This window comes from Folsomia candida, unplaced genomic scaffold, assembly GCF_002217175.1.
Source record: "Folsomia candida strain VU population unplaced genomic scaffold, ASM221717v1 Fcan01_Sc005, whole genome shotgun sequence".
Classification (NCBI taxonomy): domain Eukaryota; kingdom Metazoa; phylum Arthropoda; class Collembola; order Entomobryomorpha; family Isotomidae; genus Folsomia; species Folsomia candida.
This window is the reverse complement of record NW_019091197.1, coordinates 5,826,679-5,851,282: the sequence shown is the minus strand read 5'-3', so window position 1 is coordinate 5,851,282 and position 24,604 is coordinate 5,826,679. Positions and strand designations below refer to the sequence as shown.

At 38.1% G+C, this 24,604-nt stretch overlaps 4 protein-coding genes and 1 long non-coding RNA gene across 5 annotated transcripts; all 5 read right to left on the bottom strand.

Moving 5' to 3' along the window:
- Positions 1 to 13,530: 13,530 nt before the first annotated feature.
- LOC118435810 (copper amine oxidase 1-like) lies at positions 13,531 to 14,925 on the bottom strand. The gene is made up of 2 exons (XM_035852238.1): positions 13,906 to 14,925; positions 13,531 to 13,815 (listed from the first exon to the last, which is right to left on the bottom strand). Exons 1-2 carry the CDS (start codon positions 14,184 to 14,186, stop codon positions 13,731 to 13,733), a joined length of 366 nt encoding a protein of 121 aa, XP_035708131.1. The 5' UTR covers positions 14,187 to 14,925; the 3' UTR covers positions 13,531 to 13,730.
- Positions 14,393 to 15,082, bottom strand: LOC118435905 (peroxisomal primary amine oxidase-like). The gene is made up of 2 exons (XM_035852420.1): positions 15,038 to 15,082; positions 14,393 to 14,932 (listed from the first exon to the last, which is right to left on the bottom strand). Exons 1-2 carry the CDS (start codon positions 15,080 to 15,082, stop codon positions 14,393 to 14,395), a joined length of 585 nt encoding a protein of 194 aa, XP_035708313.1.
- A 375-nt stretch (positions 15,083 to 15,457) lies between these two features.
- LOC110850435 (copper amine oxidase 1) lies at positions 15,458 to 17,255 on the bottom strand. Its single transcript, XM_035851697.1, has 5 exons — positions 17,113 to 17,255; positions 16,597 to 17,014; positions 16,431 to 16,528; positions 16,099 to 16,372; positions 15,458 to 16,020 (listed from the first exon to the last, which is right to left on the bottom strand). Exons 1-5 carry the CDS (start codon positions 17,222 to 17,224, stop codon positions 15,825 to 15,827), a joined length of 1,098 nt encoding a protein of 365 aa, XP_035707590.1. The 5' UTR covers positions 17,225 to 17,255; the 3' UTR covers positions 15,458 to 15,824.
- A 3,093-nt stretch (positions 17,256 to 20,348) lies between these two features.
- Positions 20,349 to 21,453, bottom strand: LOC118435870 (testicular acid phosphatase homolog). The gene is made up of 2 exons (XM_035852357.1): positions 21,116 to 21,453; positions 20,349 to 20,979 (listed from the first exon to the last, which is right to left on the bottom strand). The coding sequence occupies exons 1-2, from the start codon at positions 21,407 to 21,409 to the stop codon at positions 20,761 to 20,763; spliced, it is 513 nt and encodes a 170-aa protein (XP_035708250.1). The 5' UTR covers positions 21,410 to 21,453; the 3' UTR covers positions 20,349 to 20,760.
- Positions 21,454 to 22,361: 908 nt separating this feature from the next.
- On the bottom strand, positions 22,362 to 24,045 carry LOC118435960. The gene is made up of 4 exons (XR_004835079.1): positions 23,947 to 24,045; positions 23,585 to 23,867; positions 22,743 to 22,804; positions 22,362 to 22,437 (listed from the first exon to the last, which is right to left on the bottom strand). It is a non-coding gene; the product is annotated as an uncharacterized LOC118435960 (long non-coding RNA).
- Positions 24,046 to 24,604: the final 559 nt, after the last annotated feature.

Here is a 24,604-nt window from a genome sequence, read left to right as displayed (position 1 = left end):
TAACCCTCTATCGAATATGAAGCGAATGAAGAAGATCATAAAAAGTATAAATTTCATGTGACTGATATATCCGAAAATTAGTAATTGTTAGAAGATGAGTAAGAACTATTTTGACTGCCAATGTTTCAGGGCACATAAAGGAGCAAAAATCTTGAAGGCGTTTGTATAATTTATATTGATTCAATACGAAGAGGTATGGATTAAAATCAGGAGTGTTTATAGGTTTTGATTCTCGAAGCATATCTAAAGGATCAAATAAATCCATCTAGAAACTAAAAGTAATGCAAAGCGTAAAAATCTCAATGATAACTAAAGGCACAACTGGTCGGAAATAAAAGCCAAAATAAATCTTCTAAAATATTGTATACAATATTTTATCTGGTGACGATCATCACCGTCTGGTGTGCATATATGACTCCCCCGCAGGCGGTGTTAATTATCACCATCTAGTGTAAATATTGACACCGTCTGGTGTAAATATTTCCACCAAATGGTGACAATTTACACCCCATGGTGGCGATTTTACACCAGATGGTGTCAATATTTACACTGGCTGGTGATAATTAACACCGCCGGCGGGGGAGTCATATATGCACACCAGATTTTTTGCAGTGCATTTTCCTGACGAGTGCTCAAGTTTTTCTGAAAATCTTAATTTGACCACACATATGTCTCATATTTCTTAAAGGTCTCTAAATTATTACAACTTAAAGTCTCAATTTAATACAGAGAAAGTGATTATGCAAACTTTTCTGTATCTCAAAATTTGGAATTTTTATTACTTTTTTTTATTACTTTTATCTTTATGACAATATTTTTAATTAATTGGGCTGACAAGTTGGTGGTGTTGATGTCATTAGAGGGATTCACATTTTTGTGTTGTTGTGACGACGGATTTGTAATTCCATTGTCCCTCTAATGATTCCGCAATGGTTCCTGCCCACAAAAAAAGAAAGCATCGGCGAAAGTGACGGACGTGTGGAACCGTTGTCTATCCGATGCGGATAGGAAGGCGTACTGGGACGTAGAGCAAAAATAGAAATAGGGACGAAAGCGTATGTACCAGACGTATAATTTATATTAGTATAGAGTATGCGACTCGATCTGTATCGCCACCTGAGAAATTCCCTAACAGGTCGCTCCAAACTTGAGCAATTATTATGAATAGTTTCAGAATCTTAAATTACTATTAACATTTCGAATATTCGTACGTAGATGGTAAAAATTTGAATTTTTCAATAATGGATCCGTTATTTATACTATCGCACAAAAGGCTAATGTATTGCCTTTTACGTGCACTTTACTATATTTTACAAGAATATAAACACGGGTATAGCCCTGGTTCATACATTCGTGTGATATAATTCATTAAATTGTATTATGTCGTTACATCAGTATGTAGAATCTGTAAAGAGGTATCTGCAAAATGTAAAACTATTAAATAAAATAACATAATACATAAATTTTGTCAGCAATAACTCAATTCGTCACCAAATAAAAATTATGTCTCATAAATTTGTTCGATTTGAGGAAATTATTAATGTCATTTTGTATGTAATCATCTTGTGCTCAATAAATATATATTTACATTTTACGTAACAGAACGGCATGCATGTACATGTTATTCGTTAGTCGCATTTTTGCAAATTTTCATCTTAGACAAATCTTAATTTAAGTTTTTTCAATCATTAAACCAATCCACTAATTCTCTCTCTCTGCTGGTCTAAACTATTTCTTAAGAACTATTTTCTCACATCGCTTTCTTACTACATAATTTGTGATATATTCATTTCGCATGCATATTTAGATACATAGCCCGCATGCCTTGGGCAACAGCAGACATGCGAATATTGGTCAGTACTGTGGTGTTAGCCGCTATCTCTACCATCCACAGGTGACAACTCTACCTGTATAATTTGGCACAAGGCAAACATTTAAAAAATTCGTGTTTTTTCAATAAAAGTACTGTACTTGCCATTTAATAAAGCATTCAATAGTAATAATATGTAAACATTTATCTCAAGAGTTGTTTTATTTATTTGTATGCAATTTGTAACTTGGGTTACATTTACATACATAATGTATATGTTAATGTGCATAATGCAATTTATATATTTGTATACATAAGAATGTTACCATTCCTGGAACAAAAGGCTGTCCCATTTAACAATCATAATTCTTGTAATTAGTGTACATATACTAAATAAACGAAGAAATTTTTAGTGAATCTGACGCCAAAAGTTAACAAATTTTTCCAATTTTGACTTGTTATAACCTGCACATAATGCTAGAAGTCGGCTCAATTTATTAGAAAAGCGCTACACCAGATCTAAATATTTTGTATATTTTAATCAATTAAGTCCAAGCACCAAAACTTCTTAGATTAGTTCCAATCCGATCTCAATTTCAAAATTAAATATTTTATCGTCATTAATAATAGCCAGCAAGTGTCTACTACGTATTTGCACATCACTACGACCAATCCTGCCAAAGCGATCATACCCTTCCAGATTTGTCTATAGATCCTAATTTCAAATACAAAAAGCTCTCCAAATCCTGCTATAAGAAGCACAAAATATATCCAAAATATCATTTGAATATTCCCACCCAATGAAATTTTTTTAACTCTAGCTTCTAACGGCTTCCGCTCCACAAGGGTGTGAACTTTCTTCGTAATATTTTCCCTCTTTTGGGATACTTTGATCGGCCAACTCTCCAAAAGCTGGATAATCCCTGCTACATACAATCTACCAATTATTTTTGACGAAACTGAATTACCAAGATACCTCACCACCCATCCTGATTCGGAAGGCAGAATTGCAGATTCAGACTTGAAAAACCTCAACCAGGGGTAGTATTTCTCAAAGTAACGCATACCCCATTGAATTTCTTTGTCTTCTAAGACTACAGCAGTCTTGCCACACTGAACCAGAGCGTGTTCAATATCCCATTCATTTTTAATGAATTTCATGTCTGATAAATTTCCAATCAAAGGGTGTGGTATGTGCCAAGGATCAAGAAGATCTAGCAGTGCCAATGTGTCTACCAATACCTCATAATTTACATTGCTAGTGAGATTAATTTTTTCCAGTATTCTATTCACAGCTGTATCTAAGTAGCTTCTTAGTTCATATACGAATTCGTTAATGGTTACCTTCTTCGTAATTTTGTTATCTAACAGAGAATATGGCAGTAAAACAAAATCTTTATTAGAATCAAATTTTCGAATGGATTGTTCTCGCAAGCGTTCAAGGGTCCGATTTCTGTTCAATTTAGTTCTACGGTTATACTCCTCATGTGCTTTTACCCAATATGACTCTGTATTCAGAGACCTTTGGTAAAATATTCTTGCGTGATCGTCAACCATTCTCATATATGTGTTGTACCTTTTCAGCCGATCAAGTTGACATTTTCGGTTACCCGTGTCACATCCAGGTTTAGCCAACTGATGAAATCGTGTAACTGATATTGCTGCCAGTGGAGCCGATATCGAGGTAATGCTTAGACCAAGATAGCCATTCGTTAATACTTGGATTAATAGGAGCAAAAAGCCTAGCATAATCCTAAACTGGACCATCCTTTCAATTTTTATAGGTATTGCAGTAGGTCTTTCAAATACAATAGATATCACGACCAATTGTGCGAACGAGATAGCTTTCGAACATCTCGATTTCAGCTTGGTTATCAAAATTAAGACTAAGGCAAGTATAATAGTTACTGTGGTGAACAAAAAAACTATCCACACTTCAACATCGAAAGCCTTAGCAAATATTAAGAATGACAACGATTCCCTAGAATTGCATGTCATGAAAGAGTACTTCTTGCTCATCGTTTTGAAATAGGCTATCGCAGATAATGCCATATCTGGATTCATGTCTGCCTCGATTATTTCGAAATACGTATTTCTTCCTTCGCCACGCTCATTTCGGAAATTACCCACAGGTTGGTTAGCCTTTCCGAACGTATAGTTTCCTAGACAGATCAGGGTAAAGAAGATCGCAGCACTTGGCCGATATCTCACTTCTCTAACTACATAAAATGGACCCGCAGAATAAGCGGCACAAGATTCTTTTCGATCGTAAAACCCGTTCAAATCAAGATACGATGACCGGCTAGTGACAACGTACAAGTCAGTCGGAGTCTCGAGCAGACTGGAAAATTTGTCATGGTTCCCTATTATCTTCACAACTTCTTGTCTGTAATCCATTAAATGTGCCTTATTACTAGCGTATCTACTCATTCGATACCACGTATGACTCCCCTTATCCACTATTAATGTGAAAAACCCTTCAAAATCGATATAATTAGATTTGTCGTACGCTAAAAGGCGATTGAATTTAACTTGAACGCGTATGATAAGTAATTTTCTGGGATTAACCATCACTAAATTTTCATTTGTTGTCGGATTTAAGGCGTTGTAGTGGTTGCGCACAGCTTTCATTTGATACTTTGCAATAAAGGAGAACTCACGATTAGAAAATTTCTCGGGATTCTGATAAAGGTCAGACTTCTTAGTTATGATGATGCAGATAAAACATGGAAATTGAGCTTTCTGCAGTTTGATGATACTAGATGGTCCCCTATTTAAATGGTAGGACTGGAGCAGAAACTTTGTCCAAGAAACGTTGATTTCGGGGAGCTGGAATAGATACATCCCTTTCTTTGATGAGACTGGGAGGGGGAACATCTCGGAACGATACGATCTCTGATGATGAACTAATATTAAGTTACACTCGGAATCCAGATTTTCAAACATAGCTTGGCCCAAGTTGTGATATTCCGGAAATGTGAAAATTCGGCGAACAATTAGTACGCAGAAAAATAGAGAAATAAATTCATGCATTTTGCCAACTTTAGTTCACTGATATAACAATAAGTAATTATTCTTTCTGATATTGTTGGGATAATCCTTTCGACTTTTCGATCTGTTCAAATGTAAATTCAGTACCATTTATCTATTTAGAAGAATGAGTAACGCGATAGAAGCTTAAGGAATACAAACTGCCAGATTAATACGTATTTAAAATTTCACCATTATTGGAAGGACAAATTCAAGTGGTAATGGGTTTACCAAATTCTTATTAATCCTATCCCCTCGCACTAATACAGATAAATACATCACTTCATTTAACGACAAGGTTTCGAATGGTAAATTATCAAATATCGTAGCTCAGAACTACCAACAGATATGTATCTCCCCATAAATTCAATTTAATTTCTATTTAAATTAAAAACATAGATTTCGAACATGTTAAATTTAAGTTTACCGTAATCGAAAACTCAAGCTAACCAACTACAACAACCACGTCATACTTCAACTATACATCAACTAGACAAAATACCAAATGACGTATAAACAATATTCCGTAGTTAAGATCATAATATTTTATACTTCCGATATTCCGAACTTAGCATACTTTGAATACTTACGGAACGGACGACTTACAGAGGGGTTTAATCGATGATAGCTTGGTATACTTATCTAAATTATTAATCATAGCGTGTAGCCACATTGTTAATTATTTACTGTCGCTCCAAACAATGTAAATTCAGTTATTCTTAGGTCATGCAATGTAAGTGGCGACATCTAAGGCAAAATACTCCTACATAAATCCATATTCATTTACTACCCACTCTGACCACCTTAAAAGCAACAATGTCAGGCATCCTTTAAATATATTTTTTCTTACACTTCTTGCTTATGTGTAACTGCGTGGTAAGAGTCCATGGTAATAAAGGCAAGTATCATGATTCAAGATGAAATAAAGCTGAACTCGAAACTCAATAAATTATTATTATATAGAAATGTATCGTTTTTATTACATCCACCTAAGTAATCGTTGATCTAAAATTTAGTGGTTTGTCCATAAATATTTAACCACAGAGTGTTGATTAATTATCAAACGTATACCAAAAGAAAAACGCGAATGAATATTTTATGATCTTCATGTTCTTTAACTTAATGGAAATAAAATTCAACCTGGGACCATACGTGTCAAATTAATTAATTGTCCAACATATTTTAAAGCTGATGGACTTATGTTCATAGCTAATTGAATATTTACAATAATTGTTTTACTTTTGTATTCTAGCCTACATATTCTGATTGGTATAAAACACGCAACGTATACTATGGATATATAATTCTAAAATCGTTGTGACCACATTTTATAAAATATTTCTGTTGTACCTAATCGAAATTTTATTGGCTTTCCAAATATCTCCCCCATTTGTGTTATTCAGTTAACTGAGATGACATGTCCTCATGACAAACATTTATCTTTTGTTCAGAACCTATTGCACAACCAACAATACCACATCGTTAACTGTTTATCTCCGATGATGGTTAATCTCCCCATCCCTACTGGATATTTGTAGTGCCGCAGAGAGAGGAGGATAAAGGTTCTAGTCTTACTTTCTAGTAGCATAATGTGCTGTCTCATCAGGAATTTCAGGACCACTTCCGTTTATTTTAAGTCCATTCAAAAAATATAGTAAATATATATTTGTTAACCTTTTTTAACCAAATTATTAAAAAAACTCGATAAAATATCCTGTCCCCTATAATTTCCCATATTTTATACGTTCATTTTGATAGGTACCAATTTATATTGTGCAGCTGTATTTATTACCGGATCGTTAGTAACTTTGGTTAATAGAATTAGCGTCATGCCTATACATATTGCTGTATCTTTTCAAAAAAAAATTCATTCCTACGTCAAAATTGCTTCCATCGAGTAATCCAACATCTGCCTTAACACAAACATTTTCTTCCCCTTCTCTAAAGTAAATAATGTTACGTCTCCCACGCCCACCAGTAAGGCTAATGGCACCAAACTACTGACAGTTTGCACCAAATCCTTCCTTTTCTTCCGCTCAGCAACCTTTGCCACCCACTTTTTGAACTTTCCCAACAAATTAGTACTCTTCTCATTTACATGGGCGCCATAATTGCAAATCAGCAACTGGATATAGACCGAGACAACAACACCAAATCCACAAAACGGGAGGAAGATGTTAATATTCTCTGAACGCAGTCGTACAAGGGCATACACGAAGAAAACAGCACTCGCCCCAATCATCCCTAAGGCAAGGAATGCTCCAGATTTATTTATCTTTTCAGGTACCCGGTAAATGATTTCAATTTGGCGGTAGATTTGAATATGTGTCACATCAGTTTCTCCTCCTACTGCTGTAACTCGGTCAAAGTAGGAATCAATAAAATCGACAAGATTTCTGAAAACTTGTATACCAAAGAAGGATACTATCGCAAGAAGGATGAACCCACGGAACAAATCCATCACCACTATTAGTTGTACCATATACCTTCCCAGAAATAAGAGGATATTCAAGATAAGCCAAATGATGGGTGACAATCTGATACCTCGAATTGCCTCAAATACTTGCAATTTTGATGATACAAAGTCTATTATAGTATAGCCTGGATTCAGCTTGAGCAGGGTCAGAATAAGAATTCCTGGCGCGGGGAGAACAATGCCAGCCCACATTAGAATTCGCGTGATGTAGTCGATCATGACGGGGCGACGTGACAACTTGCAGTAGTTAGCTGAAAATTAAACATCTTAAAACCTGTTTTTAATAAATTAATGGCAAAAGTGTATTAATCAAATCACCTTTTTCCAATTTATCGATAAGTGGCAATGTCAGATTGCCAGCTTCCACCAAATAATAGTCAAATCCCATGTAGATCATTGAAAACATGAAGAAAGAAATCCCTTCTGTAGCCAAGGCCCACTGGTAGGCTAGAATAATGAATCGACCGGCCAGTGTAACATCGGGGTTCGCCATTCTTATAAACATCGCCCATCCTATGCTTAAGAATCTAAAGGTTGTTAAGACCAGTGGAGTTATTGTCTGGGCAAGTTTGTCTGATTTTATGAAACGGACGCCATTCCCGTCCTGAATTAGTTGGATTGGGAGCCTATACAGAAATATAACCTTGTAGGAGTACAGGCGGTTAAATAATCTGATTGTTTCTAATTGATACGGCTTCATTTTGCGTGTCACCCGAAAGATGAATTTCCAAAGTAAGATTGACGTCTTTCTACGCAAAGAGTTTCCTCTTTTTTGAATTATATATTGCCAGTAGACTGGTTCAAGTATAAAAATATACATGACTGCTTAACAAAATCTTAAAGTAAATTAAATAATTTAATTTGAATTAATCACATAATTGAATTAATTAAATAAATATATTCAGACATATTAAACTAGGTGGTTCTGTGGTGCCCGTGGCACCACATAAATTTTTAACTAACTGCCATGCTTATCCAGTTTAGTCCGTCCTTAACGCACCCATTAAAGTAACGGTCCGTCATGCATCTATTCTATTCATTTAACCGTGGGCTGCAGCGACATCATCCAAATCGACAGTGGCAACATCCTCCCGGTTAACTTGTATTCGTTCGTTAATCTCCATACTGAGCTATGATCAGTATCTGGCTTCCGCTAACGATCTGGCTAATGATCTGGCCTATGCTGTAACCTTGCCAGTTCAGAGCCCCGGCCGGATTCTGGCATCCGTGAACGATCAATGATCTGGACTATATGTAATGTGAGTGTACACAGCCAGACTCTAACTGCGGCCGATGATCTGGCCTCGGACAGCCAATACTGTCAGGGTTAATATTTTATGAGACATACTTAAGCATTTTGCTAAAATATTTCTTAAATAATCCGTCTACCTTATGCAACACAAAACTATTACTTTCAACAAGTTTTAAAAGTTGTTGAAAAGAGTCAGAGCTTAAATGTGGAATTGTAATTTCTTGCTAAATACATTAAACAAACATGAATGAGGATGGTCTACTTTCCTGCGGAACCAGAAAATTTCATTTGGATAGATAAATATAAAATATAAATGGGCTCTTTCAGTAATAATACTGAGAGTTCCCATTTATTGCAACCACCCAGCAGACAGCATGGAATACAGTTATCTGTGAAAACATATAACTGATTAAACTTCTTACATCTACGAAACGCTGCCTCAATGCATATCTTCCTGTACACAGTGAAGGATAAACAAATTAGTTGGACATGATGTTTCTTTGTAGCAGGCATGCACATAAAGTTGAGACAAGTTTTAAGTAGGTTAATTTTCATCATAAATCTGCTCAGCAAAGTACAATAGTTGCATTTATTGTAAGTAAATATGTGCATTTAAAACAGCCAAAGCTTTGATAAGCTTCCATTTTTCAAATACAAGTTGTGCTATTTCAAAATTTAAATTCAATTTTACAATCATAATAGTTAACTAGACGACGAACTTAATATTTCCGTAACTTAATATTTGCCAATCCCTTTGACAACCCCCACAATGACCTGAGGGAGTAATTTGGTAACCTTTTGACGGATAATGATGACCAAAACACTTAATCATAAGAATTAAGCTTATCTGCAGACAAGTGTTCAAATTTCATCATGGTAATTGGTTGAGAAAAATTAACATTTTCTGACATTGTGACCTTGATTATAAGTGTGTGTGGTAGAAATTTCAAAATCTGGCAATATGTATTTTGCCTGAGTGTCGTGGGTTTGTAAAATCAGGGTTCGCCGCGGCAAAAAGGCAATCCGGCAAATGCCGTGCCGTAAACTGCCGAAAACTGCCGTTTTGCCGAGCAAAAAATCATGCCGTTTTGCCAAATTGCCGTTTTGCTCAATTGGGGTTATGTGAGAAATTGAGTAATGCAATAATGCTAGTAATTAAATAATAGTAATATTAGAAATAATATTAGCACGTAATTGTTTGAACTATTGTTTAATCGTATTCATTACGACTACATCATAAATAATTACAAGATCAGGATTTGGCAAGGTGGAAATATAGTAAATCTAAAATACAAATTATACTATGGCATTGCGTGATGATCGTCAACATCCTAAGAAGTTGAAAAGTATTAATTAATTCGAAACTAAAATTAATGATCCGACTACAATTTTTCATTCAAAACGGCAATTCGGCATAGCAAAACAGCAATTCGGCAAAACGGCATAATTTTTAGAGCAAAAAGGCGCCGAATTGCGTACCCTGTGTAAAATAGTTGGAATTTGTAAAATCGATTAGAAAATTTAAAAAATTATTCCATATTTGAAACTTCAGTATTATTAGGCATTGCAAGGTCGGTCACTTAACCTTTTGGCAAGAATTGTTTTTAATTTAAAAAAATCCTACATTCTGGTAATAAGTTCGAATAATTTATTACCGGATTATTTAGAGTGCATATTAACTAAGGTTTTTTTACTTACATTGTACACAAAAATCAAATCAATCTATTTCCCCTTCTTCACATTTTATTTTCTTACATAATTTCATACTAACATTTTAAATACTACACCATTACTCAAACTCCGATACCCTAAACAGCGCCGGATTAGTTTCGTTATTCGCCACAAAATAAAAATCCGGCAAATTTTCAAAAGTTCCAAGTTTGCCCCCACCCCACCAGACATACAACCCCGCTAAATCTGACATCAATTCAAATTCAAACTCGTACGTCAATCCACCTTCTAGGATCCCCTCATGCGTTAACTCTTTCGTCGCAGAATCCACAAAAATATGTTCCTCATCCCCCAATTCCCGAGAATCGTAAAGAATCCCAAATCTCACCGCTTCAAACATGTCCCCTAATGGGGCAAAATATTCAAATTTATACGCCCCAACGTCCACATGCAAATCCGACGCGTACGAATGTTTCATCGCGTAGCGGATGCCGTCCTCCCCAGAAAACGCCCAGGATAAATTGTGCATAAATATGGTCCTAACAGCTGCCGGAAGTAGGTCAAAAGTGGGATCCTCCTCATCCAGGGAGGCCATCATGTATGCCCCTACCGAGAATATCTCCTTCCCAGGGATATACCCGTTTTGGTTCATCACCGCCAACAGTTCCCCAAAATGCAATCCCTTAACCGAGCCCGAGTCATATTTCGCGATAAGATACGCCATCTCCACAATACCCCCTCTACTCGCTCCGTTATACATTTTCCCCACGTTTACGGCGTAACGCGACACGACAAAATTAGCAACCGGTTGGCTCGTCGTGCATCTACAGAACCTGCTGGACGTCTGATTGTTCGTCGCGTAGCGGAGGACGGAACCCTCATAAATGTTAAAGTGGCCATAACCGGGGCGGCTGGTGGACGGAAATTGAAACGAAAATTGAGTCCTGTTTGTCACAAAGGTTATGAGTTCGTAAGGTGCCACGGTATTCATATACCAGTACACGTTCCGCCCGGAAGTTGACCGGACGATGAAGCTGGTTCCGTTCAACGTCAACTCGAAGGGGTACATGGGCCGCGTGAAGTTGACAAATTGCACATCATGTACCGGAGTAGTGATGCCAGATGTGGGATCCATGACTGAAATTTGGACCGGAAACGAGTCTACGTCTCCCCGAGTCACAAACTGAACCTGTTCTGGTAACATGTCGAATGGGACGGTGTTCTCATATGAGGTCAGACCTGCGTTTAATGGCGTCACCCAGCACGAAAATCTCCGTCCCTTCAATGATATGGTTGAAGGATATCATCTGTTGGATCAGACTAGTAAATGCGGATGTGCGTTCAACTTCCGTTTCGATTAGCTCAATTTCTTGGATTGTACTGAGAATCCGGGAACGAGTGCCTGCAAATTATAAAATATTGAGGGTATTCATGATTTTACTTGGAATCCTTAGTATTGTAAAGTATTTATGAAGAAAAAAGAAGAGGTCAAGTTTAGTAATGATCGTAACCTTAGTAACGCGGTTTGCAGTAATAAAATTTTACGAAGCTTGCTAAAATCTCGTATACTTCGTAACTATTTTACGACACGAATAAATCATGAATCGTCATTTCCTAGACAAGTAAACCCTGTTTTAAGCTGCTTACCTCCATAGGACGAATTTAAATGAAATTGGTACGGCACCAGCGCAAAGACGGCGGGCGGTTCTGCGGGGAACCTAGAACTCAGGTAAAACTCGAATGGGGCGCTTGTATTCGGGGTGACGAAGGCTTGCCCACTGTAAACCAAGTGGAAAAGATTGTCCTCCGCATCGTTAATTGGCATGAGGAAGAATTCACTCGGGCCTAACACCGTGGGTGCCAACTTGCCCCCAGTCACGGTAACAAAGCCGTCGCTAATTGTGCGAAAAGTGGTGCGCAGCCGGTCCGGAGCTATCGTTGTTCCCTCCTGCCGATCTCCGAGATCTCTTCCAATGATGTAGGAAACGTTGAAACGCTCGCGAGGATGGTCGACCACGTTCGCTGTCATGCCAGGTGTCATATAGTGGAGGACGCTGTTCCGCTCATACGTCCACTCCAGTCTGGTTCCATTTCGGATTAACTCGGTCTGTAAGATTTAAGTGGATTAGTGATTAGTTTATTTAAAGTGACAACCCTGATTAATCAATACCAAGGACGTTGCGATGGTTGGGTCAACTAATGAGCAAGTTGTGAGCAACAAGACCGCGATTTTTAATATGGTCAAAGAAATCTGGCTTAATTGAATACAAGCTGTGAGTTAAGATTTATTTTAAAATTCCTTGCTGGCTTCCAGCTTTATGAATACTGCCCAATGGAAGTACGTCAGCACCACTTTATAAGCATTATTGGCAGGAAGCGCAAGGTACGCAGATATGGAAATGATTGATTTCGTATCTGACTGATTTCAAATTAACGAGTTTGTGAAATACGCGTGACGATAGTTGAATCTGATTGACGTTATCATCGCTTTTAAGCCGAGTAATGAGCCAGGTAGCCTGGAATACATATGGTCAAAAGGAAAAAAACAACAAATTAATTAGGTTTCAAGTGTGTACAACGATAAGGATGTTAATGTGACATAGAAAATAATTAGTATCAATCATCAATCACACTGCGGTGTGATATGTTTCAAGGCAAGTGACAACGGAGGAAATGCCGGTGTGGATGATGAGTATTTATTAGTCTCACATTATGTATTTGTCGTACAGACAGTGAGTACGGTAAGTTGGGCCATTTTAATTTCTAGTCCAACATGTGGCATATGCTAGTGGGGGAAATAACAATTTTATGCATCATTCCCAGTTTTTTGAGTTATTTGTTAAAACCAAATTATCAAGAACAGCAGTCAAAATCTGTAAAAATGCCACTTTTGACCACCAAATCATAGTCTTGTCAAGATAAAAGTGGTTAAAACCGGTTGTTTCCACTTGTCAAAAGTTGTTTTAACCACCCACAAACCGATTTGGACGTCCATGAAGAAATACTGCCTATCCTCAACTTTATAGGCAGCGACACGTGTTCTGAGTTTTTGCAAAAAGAAATCGATCCTAATTGTAAAATGGACGTACAACTATACGATACACTAATTAAAGCGTTTTTCAAAGATAAATTAAATCATACAAAAATTGTGGAGAAATTTGCGACCCTGGGGTTAATTGTCGGCAAGATTCACATGTTCAGGGTACTGAAAAATATCGGAATTCAGAGACATGCATATCCTCTCACCACCCCCGCGATCGAAATTAAACCTGTCCAGGGAGAAAAAAAACATGTAGAATACGTATTTTATTATTGTAACTTTATCTAAAGCAATTAATTTAATTATTTAATATAAATTAAAAATTTTAAATATTGGTTTGCAAGAGTTATTGATTTAAAGAAGGATATACAATATAACTGAATTTAATTGGAGGTATGTCTGCGTAGTTTTGACCAGATTTTAGTTTGGGCTGATATGATTTCGGTGTCCTTTATTGAATATTAAGGAACGATGGGACATCCAGGGCTGGGTTTTCCAGAAAAAAGTTGACCGGTCTCAACCAAAATGAAACGGTCCTGTAATAAGAAAATTATTTGGTGCGATTCAAATATGATGACCGCAATTTCTTGAAAATTGTTAAAAAATAGGTCTAGTATTTCCCTTACTCGGCCGACATGACAGGAAAATCTTCCACACGAGGGATATGCGTGAGGCCGAAAACGTGCCATAAAACGATGTCAGTCTCAACGAGGTTTGAATCTGGCGCGTTGGCGACCCAGACTGGCAGCCCGGAGTTGTTGAGGTAAGCGCCTCCCGCGTAGAGTTGGTCCTCCTGGTAGGGCGTTACCAAGACGGTGTGATCTACAAAGGCGCATTTGGGGTGGATCGGACTGTCTTTGTTCATCATGAGGCGGATGGGGTTTTCCGCGATGAGACGATAACCCATGGGGGTGTGGGAAAAGGGGTGTTTCCTCGATAAGTTGCCATAAATGTGCCAAGTCCTGGAACGTTCGAAATCAGCGCAGGTTCTGGCGAGGGCGGGGGTTTTAAGGATAGTGGAGACTGTACGAAAACCGTTACCGTAAGGGTTTTCCGCAGATCCGGTTGGGCCTTGGGGGAGAGGGAATTTCAAAATTTTAAAAGCGTTGGAAGTTAAGATTTATCGGGAATTTCCAAACCTGCTGAGACTACGTCAACAACCGCGGCAGTATTTGAATTTCCATCGATCTCCGTGTCGATCCTAACGGTGAAAAAGTGCTGATGATTCTGCGCCAGGATTCCGGGCGTTGGTGTCAGAACGGTGCCGTAAATAGGCGTTCCCGCACCGCCTTGGCGGGAGGAGATGAACGTGGGATTGTCGATTCCTTGGAGATTGACTTCCATCTTTATAGATGCATCGAGATGGAAAATCCACTTCCATTCGTAGTCGTAATTTCCTAAGCCGGAAGTGAAGGTGACGACGAGGCGCTGATTTCGGACCACGTACGAGCGGCGATCGACCGGGTTATATTTTTTCATTAGGGCTCCTGCGTCGTCTTCGAAAATGCAGACCGCGGCGGGAATGGTGACGGGGAGGCCGGCCTTGTTGGACACGGTGACGTCGAAGAAGTGGATCGCTCCTGCCTTGCAGTCGGCCGTGGGGCGGAGTTGGTGGGTGGATTGACCAATCCCGTAATGGCCGGCGTCGAAGGCCTGCGGGAGTTTTTAAAAAGTGATCAATGGAATTTTGTAAAAATAAACAAAAAATTGACGCTACCGAGATTCGAACTCGGGAAAGGCTAGTATTGGATTTTTTACATTATCAATCAAATCATCCAAAATCCCTGAAAGAGTCATTACCATATTGTCAATTTCTCCGTGCTAAAAAGGTTTGCTCTGATTTAAATGATGCTGATAAAGAAATAAGTTTAATTCTCGAAAAATTTTCAAAGAGAGGATATCCTAGAAATATTTTACAAAGTTGTAAAGACAAAGTACTAGGAATGAATAGGCATAATTTACTTATACCAAAAACGGAGTTAGTTTTAAAACATTTACAACAAAATCAACCAAGTATTTTTAACAAATACAATATTAATACTAGTGATCCTTATTTATCAAGAAATAATGTATACATAGTTATGCCTTTTTATAAAAATATGTATGGGTTCAAAAAACTTGTCATAGAGTATATACGTGAGCAAGCGGAAAAAAGTAAAAATGAGAGGTACAAAAACATTGTTCATAATCTTAATTTAATAATGTCATTTAAAAAGATAAACTCGCTAGAAAAGTATTGTAAACCACTCACAAAATAATTTGACATTTAAGAATTGACCTTCAACAACCACGGTCACACTGCTGCAAACTACAGATATTTTAATAAATCACCCAATAGGTAAAATAATTGTAAACTATAATAGTCTCATTTTTTGAAAAATCTTAATGGCTCGTAACAATTTATTTATTTTATTTTATGTATTATTAATTCATTAATTTGTAACTTTATAGCCTGATGAAGCTGTTTTATATTGCGAAACGCGTCGCTTGGTGAATAAAGCCTAAATCTTTTGAAATCAGTTGGATTTGTTTTCTCCTTCATTTATCAAGTTGTGCCATAATTTAATTTTTTTTCACAGCGGCAGGTATGAATGGTTACCATTTTCCGGTGGTATGGCGGTCTAGGGTCGCCATAAGGGACAAAAAGTTCAGATAACGATGCTCTGTAAATTAATGGTCGCACGTGACCCTTGTCGTTATAGTTGATGTTGTACAGGACGAGACCTTCGCGGGCGTTAAATCTAAATTTATGAAAATTAGGAATTTAAGTTCATAAAAAAATTTCAAATTACTAAATCATTTTTTTAATGCGTACTAACCCGACGCGGAATTTGAATTTTTGCCACTCCACCTGATAACCTTTGACCTTGTAGCTGGCACCGCTCTTCTGAGTTATTGCGATGGGTCGGATATCCTTCCGGAAGAAGGAAGCCGGGAGTAGGGTGGGGTCATAGTTCGCCATGGTGAAAGTGGCGCTAGTGTCGCCGAAGGGGGCTTGGCTAGTTTCGAACCCTAATTGGGTGGGGAGGTCTTCGATGGCGAGCATTTTCTGGGCTAAGGTGTCCACGATGGCGACAAAACCGAGGGGGTGGGCTGCAACAATTAATAATTTTTTTTTCCAATTTGAATTTAAAAAAACCGCAAACGTTACCGTAGTTGTTATCGTTTGGAACGTTCTGAAAACTGAAGAAAACTTGGACCACTCTTCTCCCTAAGTATTCCGGACGATCTCCGGCATATCCAAAATCCCTTCAAAATTACGAAATATTCTTTACCGATTAACACACAATTTAAAAAATTTTTCACAATCCACCCACCAATAAAGCGGGACGACCAGGGACAAATTTTGTAGCCCGACAGCCGCCAATCTCAACTGGACCTGGGGATCTGCCAAAACGACCGCGTTGATGTCGGGGTCCTCGTTCATGGTGTACATTGGCTGCGTTCCTGGGTCAAGTTTGATCAGACTGGTGACTTTTTTTCGGGTCAGGTCGACCAGGACTTCATACCCGGTTTGGGTCACGGGGTCGATAACGTTGGCGAATGCGGTCCGGGTGACGAAAGGTGGGTCAGTGTCGTCCAAGAAGGAGGGGAGGAGGACCGATTTGAGGGGCTCTTTTAGGGTTATGGTGGAGAAGTAGAGGGTGGGGGTGGAGACGAAGTGGGCTTTGATGAGGGAGGAGGCTAGCCTTATTTCGGAGGGGGTTAACGGGTCGAGGGGGTGTGGTGGAGGGGCTGGAAATTGGGGATTAGTTAATTAAATAAAGTTTTTAAAGGGATAATTAGGGATTTAGTAATTAATTTGTGAGATGAATACAAGCTTTTCTAATTACCGTGGTGATGGGAAGGGATATGATTTACCCCATAGGATCCAGCCATTTGGAGAAATATTATTAAAAACGTTACCATAAATTTGGTGAAGTGAGAAAATATGAGTTTTTTCATTTTGGAAATATTATGAGATATTGTGGAGCTGCTTTCGTGGGAATGATCTGGATTAAAATGAGGCATCTTGTGGAATTATTTATTTATTCTCGATAAAGGGATTAATGCTAAATTTGTCATTTTAAGTAATTACTTGATACACTTCTTTCATTGATTTCACTAATCAATCAGATTTTATGTGGGGCTGTTCACAAATGGTAAGCAAAACGGGAATTTATGATGAATTTAAAGAAAAAAACAATCTCTGTTAATTATGAACAAGGAAATTTCTTTCGGGTTGTGCTCCATAAATGAGGAGAAACGATGACATAACAATTGGACGGACCGATACATGTTAACGAATGATAAGCATGTAAGTAGCTATTACAATCTTCGAAGGTCTTTACAGTAGGATGTGTCAACTTTTACGCATATTTTTAGTCTTTTTGAGATGTAGATTGTCATTCCGTCCTGAATGCGTGGGTCCTCCTGATAACGAATTAAACGATAACTAACTCCATTCAACTCCGTTGGACGGAGTTAACCTAAATAAACAACTCCAGAAAGTGCTGATTCTGCCAAAAACGGGATGAAAGAGAGCACTGTGAAATTGGTATGAATGGTAAATTCTTCATTTTTGTGGACAAATGGAGCATCGTCTGGTATAATTTGTATGGCGAGGAGTACAGTTAATAAGCATAATTCATCATTAGAAGTGTAATGAATAAACTTTGTTACCAAGTAAATAAGCTGCTTAACGATTCGGAAGTAATTTTTTGGGAAATGGTGACAATGTGGCCTAAGTCACAGAGTAGGAACAAAAATTTAGGACTTGTAATTTTTTGGGAGCAATGCTTCCGCCGCCACTGAAATTGCCAATACGGTGACTGTGATCTGCGAAATGTAGAACGATTCACTAAATATTCGGACATGTCATGAACACGTCAAAATGTGGAGAATCAGTGCATAAAATACTCATATTTCTGGTAACATTGTTCCTAATTAGCACATTTTACTGAACATAATTCGATCTGGGAGTGAGGACAAGTAAATAAATAAACGATTTTTTCATGATTATGACACCAATGAAACAAGGATGTTGAGGCTTATGTACTCATCCGTGAAATTGTCACGTTGTATGTAATTTTACGGAGAACGTAATGGGTAAATTAATTTAATAACTTAATTTTTAGTCCATCTTCCATCATAAAATGTACAGATTTGCAAACAAATCGTAGAGAATTATATTTAGATAATTTGATGATTTAATTTTTAATCATTTACAAATATTTTTTACGCATCTACACAAATGTGGCTGGATGTCAGAATGCCAAGCACGACATTGGTGGAGGTTAAATTGAGGAAAAAAGGTGACGGAATTTTTTCCCGAGATGATCCCTACCGTATTGTGGTGGAACGTTCATAAAATACATAACGGGATCTGAGTTTGACTATCTCCGCTATGTAAAAATTCCGGTCCTGCAATGCACACAAGAGCATGAAGAGAGGGTGTCAATGATGCCTAGTTTTGAGTCACGTATTTTATTTCCTTGCTAAAAATAAATTGAGTTGCATCCATCGCTATTCTGTTTGTGGAGAAATCGGAGCGGAGCATATTTATTTTTTGTCGCCTTGTAAATGGTAGAGTTTGTGAAATACATCGATTTACAGTTTATTAAAAAAATAATTGGTGTGATATGTTCATCGGACTCTTGCTATCGTGCATCGTGCAGTTTATCGTTTCCGGTGAGGCTATAATAATAGCAGGGATTAGTTTAGTGAGGTTGTGTTATCTATTGATTTCTTCCGCCAGGGAAAATAAGGTATCCGGAGAAAGTCATTTGTTGAGGATGTGGGAATTAATAAATTTTATTACAGCTGGACGACCAGGAATTAGGTAAACCTCATGGTGGTAGTGGTTCATGCAATAAATTGGTAAAGGTCGGTGCCACGCTGGGAGTGATTTTGCTAAACGTGTCCATTTTCTCCGGACTGGTTTTCCTGAGAGGTATGGATATGAGCGAGACAAGCATGATGTCCACCATCTGGGTCGGGCTGGTCGATCTGGCCATGTCTTTGGGGGCTTGTGCGGTACAATTGTGATCAGTGGGGGGTGTAAGATATGCAGAGGAAAATAAAAACAATCCTCTCTTCACATTTTGTCTGAAAAGTGCAGATAATTAGGAATGAACGTGTGGGATTTCAGGGCAAAAAAATTAAAGTGTCAAAGTTGGGGAGAAATCGGGACGGATTTTCTGTGAGAAATAAAATATTTTTATTTGGAGAAATATTTCTTTGGGAAAATTTTCTGGAACATCCTCACCTACACGTATAACACGTTGCTGGTGATCTTCATAGCGACACATCTCCTCGTAGGTGCATTCGTAAGGGAGAAAGAAAGGACTTTGAGTTTCGCAGAATTTTATACGATTTTTGCCTGCAGATTTCGTTCCTCGTCGGACTCTACGTGGGGATTTACTTGACCCAGAACTATGCCGTGAGTTATAATTAAATATTTTTAATCCTCGGTTCGATATAAAATATTCGCGAAAAAAATATTTTTCATAAATTTATACGGCGGAATTTGCAAAATTTTGAGCTTATTTAATTTAGGTCGTGTATGGTGTAGTTGAATTTTATAAAATTAATCACATCTGTCATGAATACCCCTTAATTCTTCCTCTTTTATATTTAGGTCCCCCGAATAACCGAGCCGTCGGCACTATATGAAAAAATTGCGCGTTTTTTGGAACAGCATAGAGTAAGGAATATTCGTCCTGCGGGAATTATAGAGCTGATTAAGGACCAGGACCCTACTGGTGGGGAAATTGTGGAGGGGACGCTGCATGTCAATCCGAGAGTAGGGATGAGTAATGGATACGAAGAGGGGGACGGATGTTACACGGCACAGACCTCATTTTCACCAAATTTTCATACCGAGTAAAATTTAAAACTAACAGATACGGGGAATTTCAAACCAAAGGTGGTCATGGTTTCAAACTTTGAAGTTTATCAAATCCAGTGCGAAAATTATAATATGTATTGGAGCGCTAATTAGAAATTGGTTATGAAATTATGCAAATTCAATTACAATTTTAATTCATTGTTTCATATTTCATATTGTGGAAGACTTTTATTACCATTATGTATTACATTATATGTACATATTATTACATTATAATTATTTATGATTATGTTAATCGTGGGATAATGCTATTATCACATACATGACATGTATTTATATGCACCATGGATTTATTTAATTAATAAATCTGCCCTGGGAAATTTGGTTTTTGTGTTATACGATTTTTTGAGCAAGACTGAGATGACGGATCATCATGATTTTTAGTACACGTCATATTGGATGTGCAACTTAAAATTCTAAAGTCGTATCTCAACTTTGAAAATAAGATTCCATGGACTGATAAATGTTCTCTCTTCTCCAAGTTGGTGACGTTTTTAACTACATACATATGTGATATAAATTGAAATGCCAATTATCACTCTATCAACCGAGTTCATTAAAAACGCTGCAAAAATATTTAACTCGGCCCACATTAAACTAAGGAGGGATTCTGATCAGAACTAATTGAATTGTGATATATTTCCCCTCTCGCACTTCTCCCAACACCTCGCCTACATTCCCACCACCATTCCTCATCACTTAGTAAGTACGGAGAAACAGTTGTCTTAAAATTGGCGAAAGTACAGGGATACCGGCACTTCGGTAGTTCCAACTCATACGGTGGTGAATTTGTCTCATTCCGGAAAAAAATCTGAAATTAAATAAATACAAACTTGAAGTATTCATTAATAGTTCGAATCGCATCGTGGCATAATTTTTATGAATTCGGTGCGCTAAAACAAGCCTTGATTAATGTGTATACACACAATTAGAAATATATTCCTTACCCGAACCACGTGATTGTTTCCCCTGAATCTGTGTAATTCTACCGCGACGACTGAAGCTTCTGGGGCATGACGTGCCTCAAATATGTCCAGCGTTCCTAGCAAGGCAGCCACGGCGGTGCTATGGGATGAGTAGGACGTCATTTTGGGAACAAGACCACCGCCAAATATCCTCCTTTCCATGTCGCCCACTAGCTCAGTCAATATTGGTCCTGATGTTAGCCGTCGTGCCTCCGTCGTTGGTACGGCGACGCGCGGATCGGTTCGATAAACAGCGATTCGTCGCATGGAGTCCATTATTGAATCTGTCCAGGCCGGCAGAGGCAATCCGTACTTGCGCTGGGGGGATTAAAATTCCTGTAAGTTTCAATCACTTTAATTTTTATGATACACCGTGTCTATTTCCCCCAGTGGATACCGTGTATAATTCCGAACTAAATTTGGGAAAAAACTTGGCGAGGACTTTTACAAGTCTCCCGGAAATTATCACAGATCCCCAAAAAAATTGTCTGGGAACGGTCCCCTGATTTCTTCTAATACCTGAATTGCCAGTGTTTTGTGGAGATTGTGAATAACCCCGAAATGGCACATGGTCAGTCCGGAATGTTTCAATATCTCGGTGCACACACGGACCACTTCGGGGTCAGAGTTTATCATCACGGCTAAAGGGGTCGTGGTAAAGGAGGCGTTCTTCATTGCAACAAATCTCGGGCATTCAGTTTCACTCAGGGTCTTGGGATGCATGATCTAAAAAGAAATACCGTTCAAAATTTTTCGGATATTTACTCTCTTAGTTTGGTAATGAATTGTCACCGTGCGAATGCTCGGTAAAAATTTCTTCACCGAGGGTGACAAATTCGAATTTATCGAAAATTATTGTTACCATTCTGTGACTACACGTAAAGAGTATGTTTCTTACCCTATCAGGGGCAACGTGAAACGGGATTGGTTGCCAATTAATCTCTCTGCTGGGATCCCAATCACTTTTTGGATCGTGCGGAGCAGGTGGATAAATTCCAGCAGCGACTACTTGCCCAGTTTGGATGGCTCGATCCACTCCGGATGTTTTAAAGATGGCTTCCCTCCTCGTGTGAGAGCTGCTGAGGAAACCATCGTAACGAAATCGCAGCCATTTTCCTAACTCGAGCGCTTGACGCTTCCCAACCTGCGATAGGCCTATACTTATAGGTGAGGTTAAAATTTGATAAAATCGCACCGATTACCAATGTCAGTTCGCCAAACCCTGGCGCGATGTCTTTCCAAATGGCTACATTGTTCCATGGGTCGGTCGGGTAGTGCCAATGTGTAAGAGGGGGTCGAAACATCTACAGAAAATTTAATTAGTCAAGTAACAGACTGTTACGTATTAGGGGCTCTCAACTTCCCTAGAAAAAATCAGATTATGGTGTTATTTTGTTCATGCGGACTCGATCAAGATTCAATTTTTTTGCCCAATCAAAAAATTCGAATTTTGCTAGATCGCCACAAAATTTTATACTTACCGCTAATGAACTAAAGATCAGTAAGAACATCATAATCTGATTTTTTACCTTTCGGCTCACTTTTATATGCAAATTTGATATTTTTTTATCTTTAAAAGCTGAGATCCTTGAAAACATTTTCCACTCACAATTTGAACCATTTCCAAAGTCGATATATCAGCTAGATCACTTCTTGCTGGAACTGACGCCACTTTGATGAGCAGAACGGTTGAGGTGAAGGCAAAAGTTAGTTCATGAAAGAAAATGTAAGATTGCATTTTGATAGCATTTGATTAATTAATTTCAAAATTAAGAGCTAAACTTGATTAGCGACAAGAAGGATAACTGACAGTGTTTCTTTTAGGCGCCTAAAATAATTTTTATGCATGCATAATGCACAAAAATACATAAAAATGCATAAAAATATATAAAAGTGCATAAAATTAGGCTCAATATGACTCTAAAAACTCTAAAAGTCATATCATTCTCATTTTATTTATACACAAGTTTTGAGCTGCCCTAATCACTTTAGCAAGATGAAAATTAAAACTCGAAGTTGCAAAAAATTAAATATCTTTACATAAAGAATATTGATGAAGGAATTTTGGGAAATATCACTAAATTGTTTTAACGAATCAAATATTTATGTCGAAAAATGCAATATTATTTGCATTACTTTATGTTCATTTAAAAAATTTTCTGCATTTTTTTGCACTTTTGTGCACTTTTCCGGATTTTGGGTGGGTGTTTTTTAACGTTTTTAAACACTTTTATGCACTAATTTTGTGCAGGTGCTTTTAAACAGCAGTCACACTGAAATATACATAATAGGGAGGTACAAATCGTGCACTGCAGCCTATTTCCGGTATTATATATTGTTCGTAAACCCCGTAGGACCACTCCAGCCGCTCCCACCAACACGACACACTACTCACTCTTCCATCACCGCCCCCTTAGGTCACCACCCCAATTTACCATACAAAAGCCTCACCTGGGGGGAGTTCGCCGTGCAGGTCTACGAGCGAGGCGCCTGATGGAGATAGATGGTGGTGGCACATCCGTGACGATAAGCAGCTTGTCGTTGCTGAGCGGGTGTGGTATTGGACTGGCAGTGGGGCCAGGGAACGTGAGGGGGCGAGGCTCACTGTGGAGGGACTTGTTCTCTTTATTTGGGATCCCACTGCCTACCACACCCCAACTCAGATGGGAGAAATCCAGTTGAAATCCTGGAGCTGGCTGGAGAGCCACGTCCACTCTCGCTCGTAGTTGCAGGCCTAGTAGTAGAAATGTAAAATCAAGAAATTAAGTGCAGAAATTAATTTACGTAATACAAACAAACCCCACGTAACCCACCTTTATCTCTGCAATCCTTTTCAATTTTCATCGACGAATTTAACAATAGTCGAGTCTCCGTCTCAAGTCGATTAAATTGGTCAACTGCTATAAGACTACCTAAAAATATACAGAAACTGTAGCCCATGATGATAAGCTCCCAATTTGCAACGGGCGGATTTGATGGGAACATCCAATTGAAGAAAAACCATTTCAACGGGAGGACGCAATGGAGCAGGAATAGAAAAATGGCTAAGAAATGCTGAAAACGTATCCGTCGATTGAACATGATATGGGTAAACTGTCCTTTGTGCAATTTGAATAAAAATTGGTTCAAGCACATGGTCAGCTTTGATGAAATTAGAATTATTGGGATGTTTGATGAAGGAAATTTTAATTGAAGTAATGAGTTAAGAGCGGAAATCATCATTCTTTGAATTTATGTGAAAACGAGTAGGATTCTGGCAAAAGAACCCTAAGCGAGAAATTTTTCCCAAAGTCTATCCTGCCATTAGAAAGTTCGTTGACTAGGACTTTCTAGTGCGAAGATGTATGGATTAATACGAAAGGTTTCGCAATATAGAAAAATCCATTAAATTTTCAACAAAAATTTCAGTCCAATCTATATGTTTATTGGGTTTGAATGGATCCAAATAAAAGAAATTAGACATACTTATTT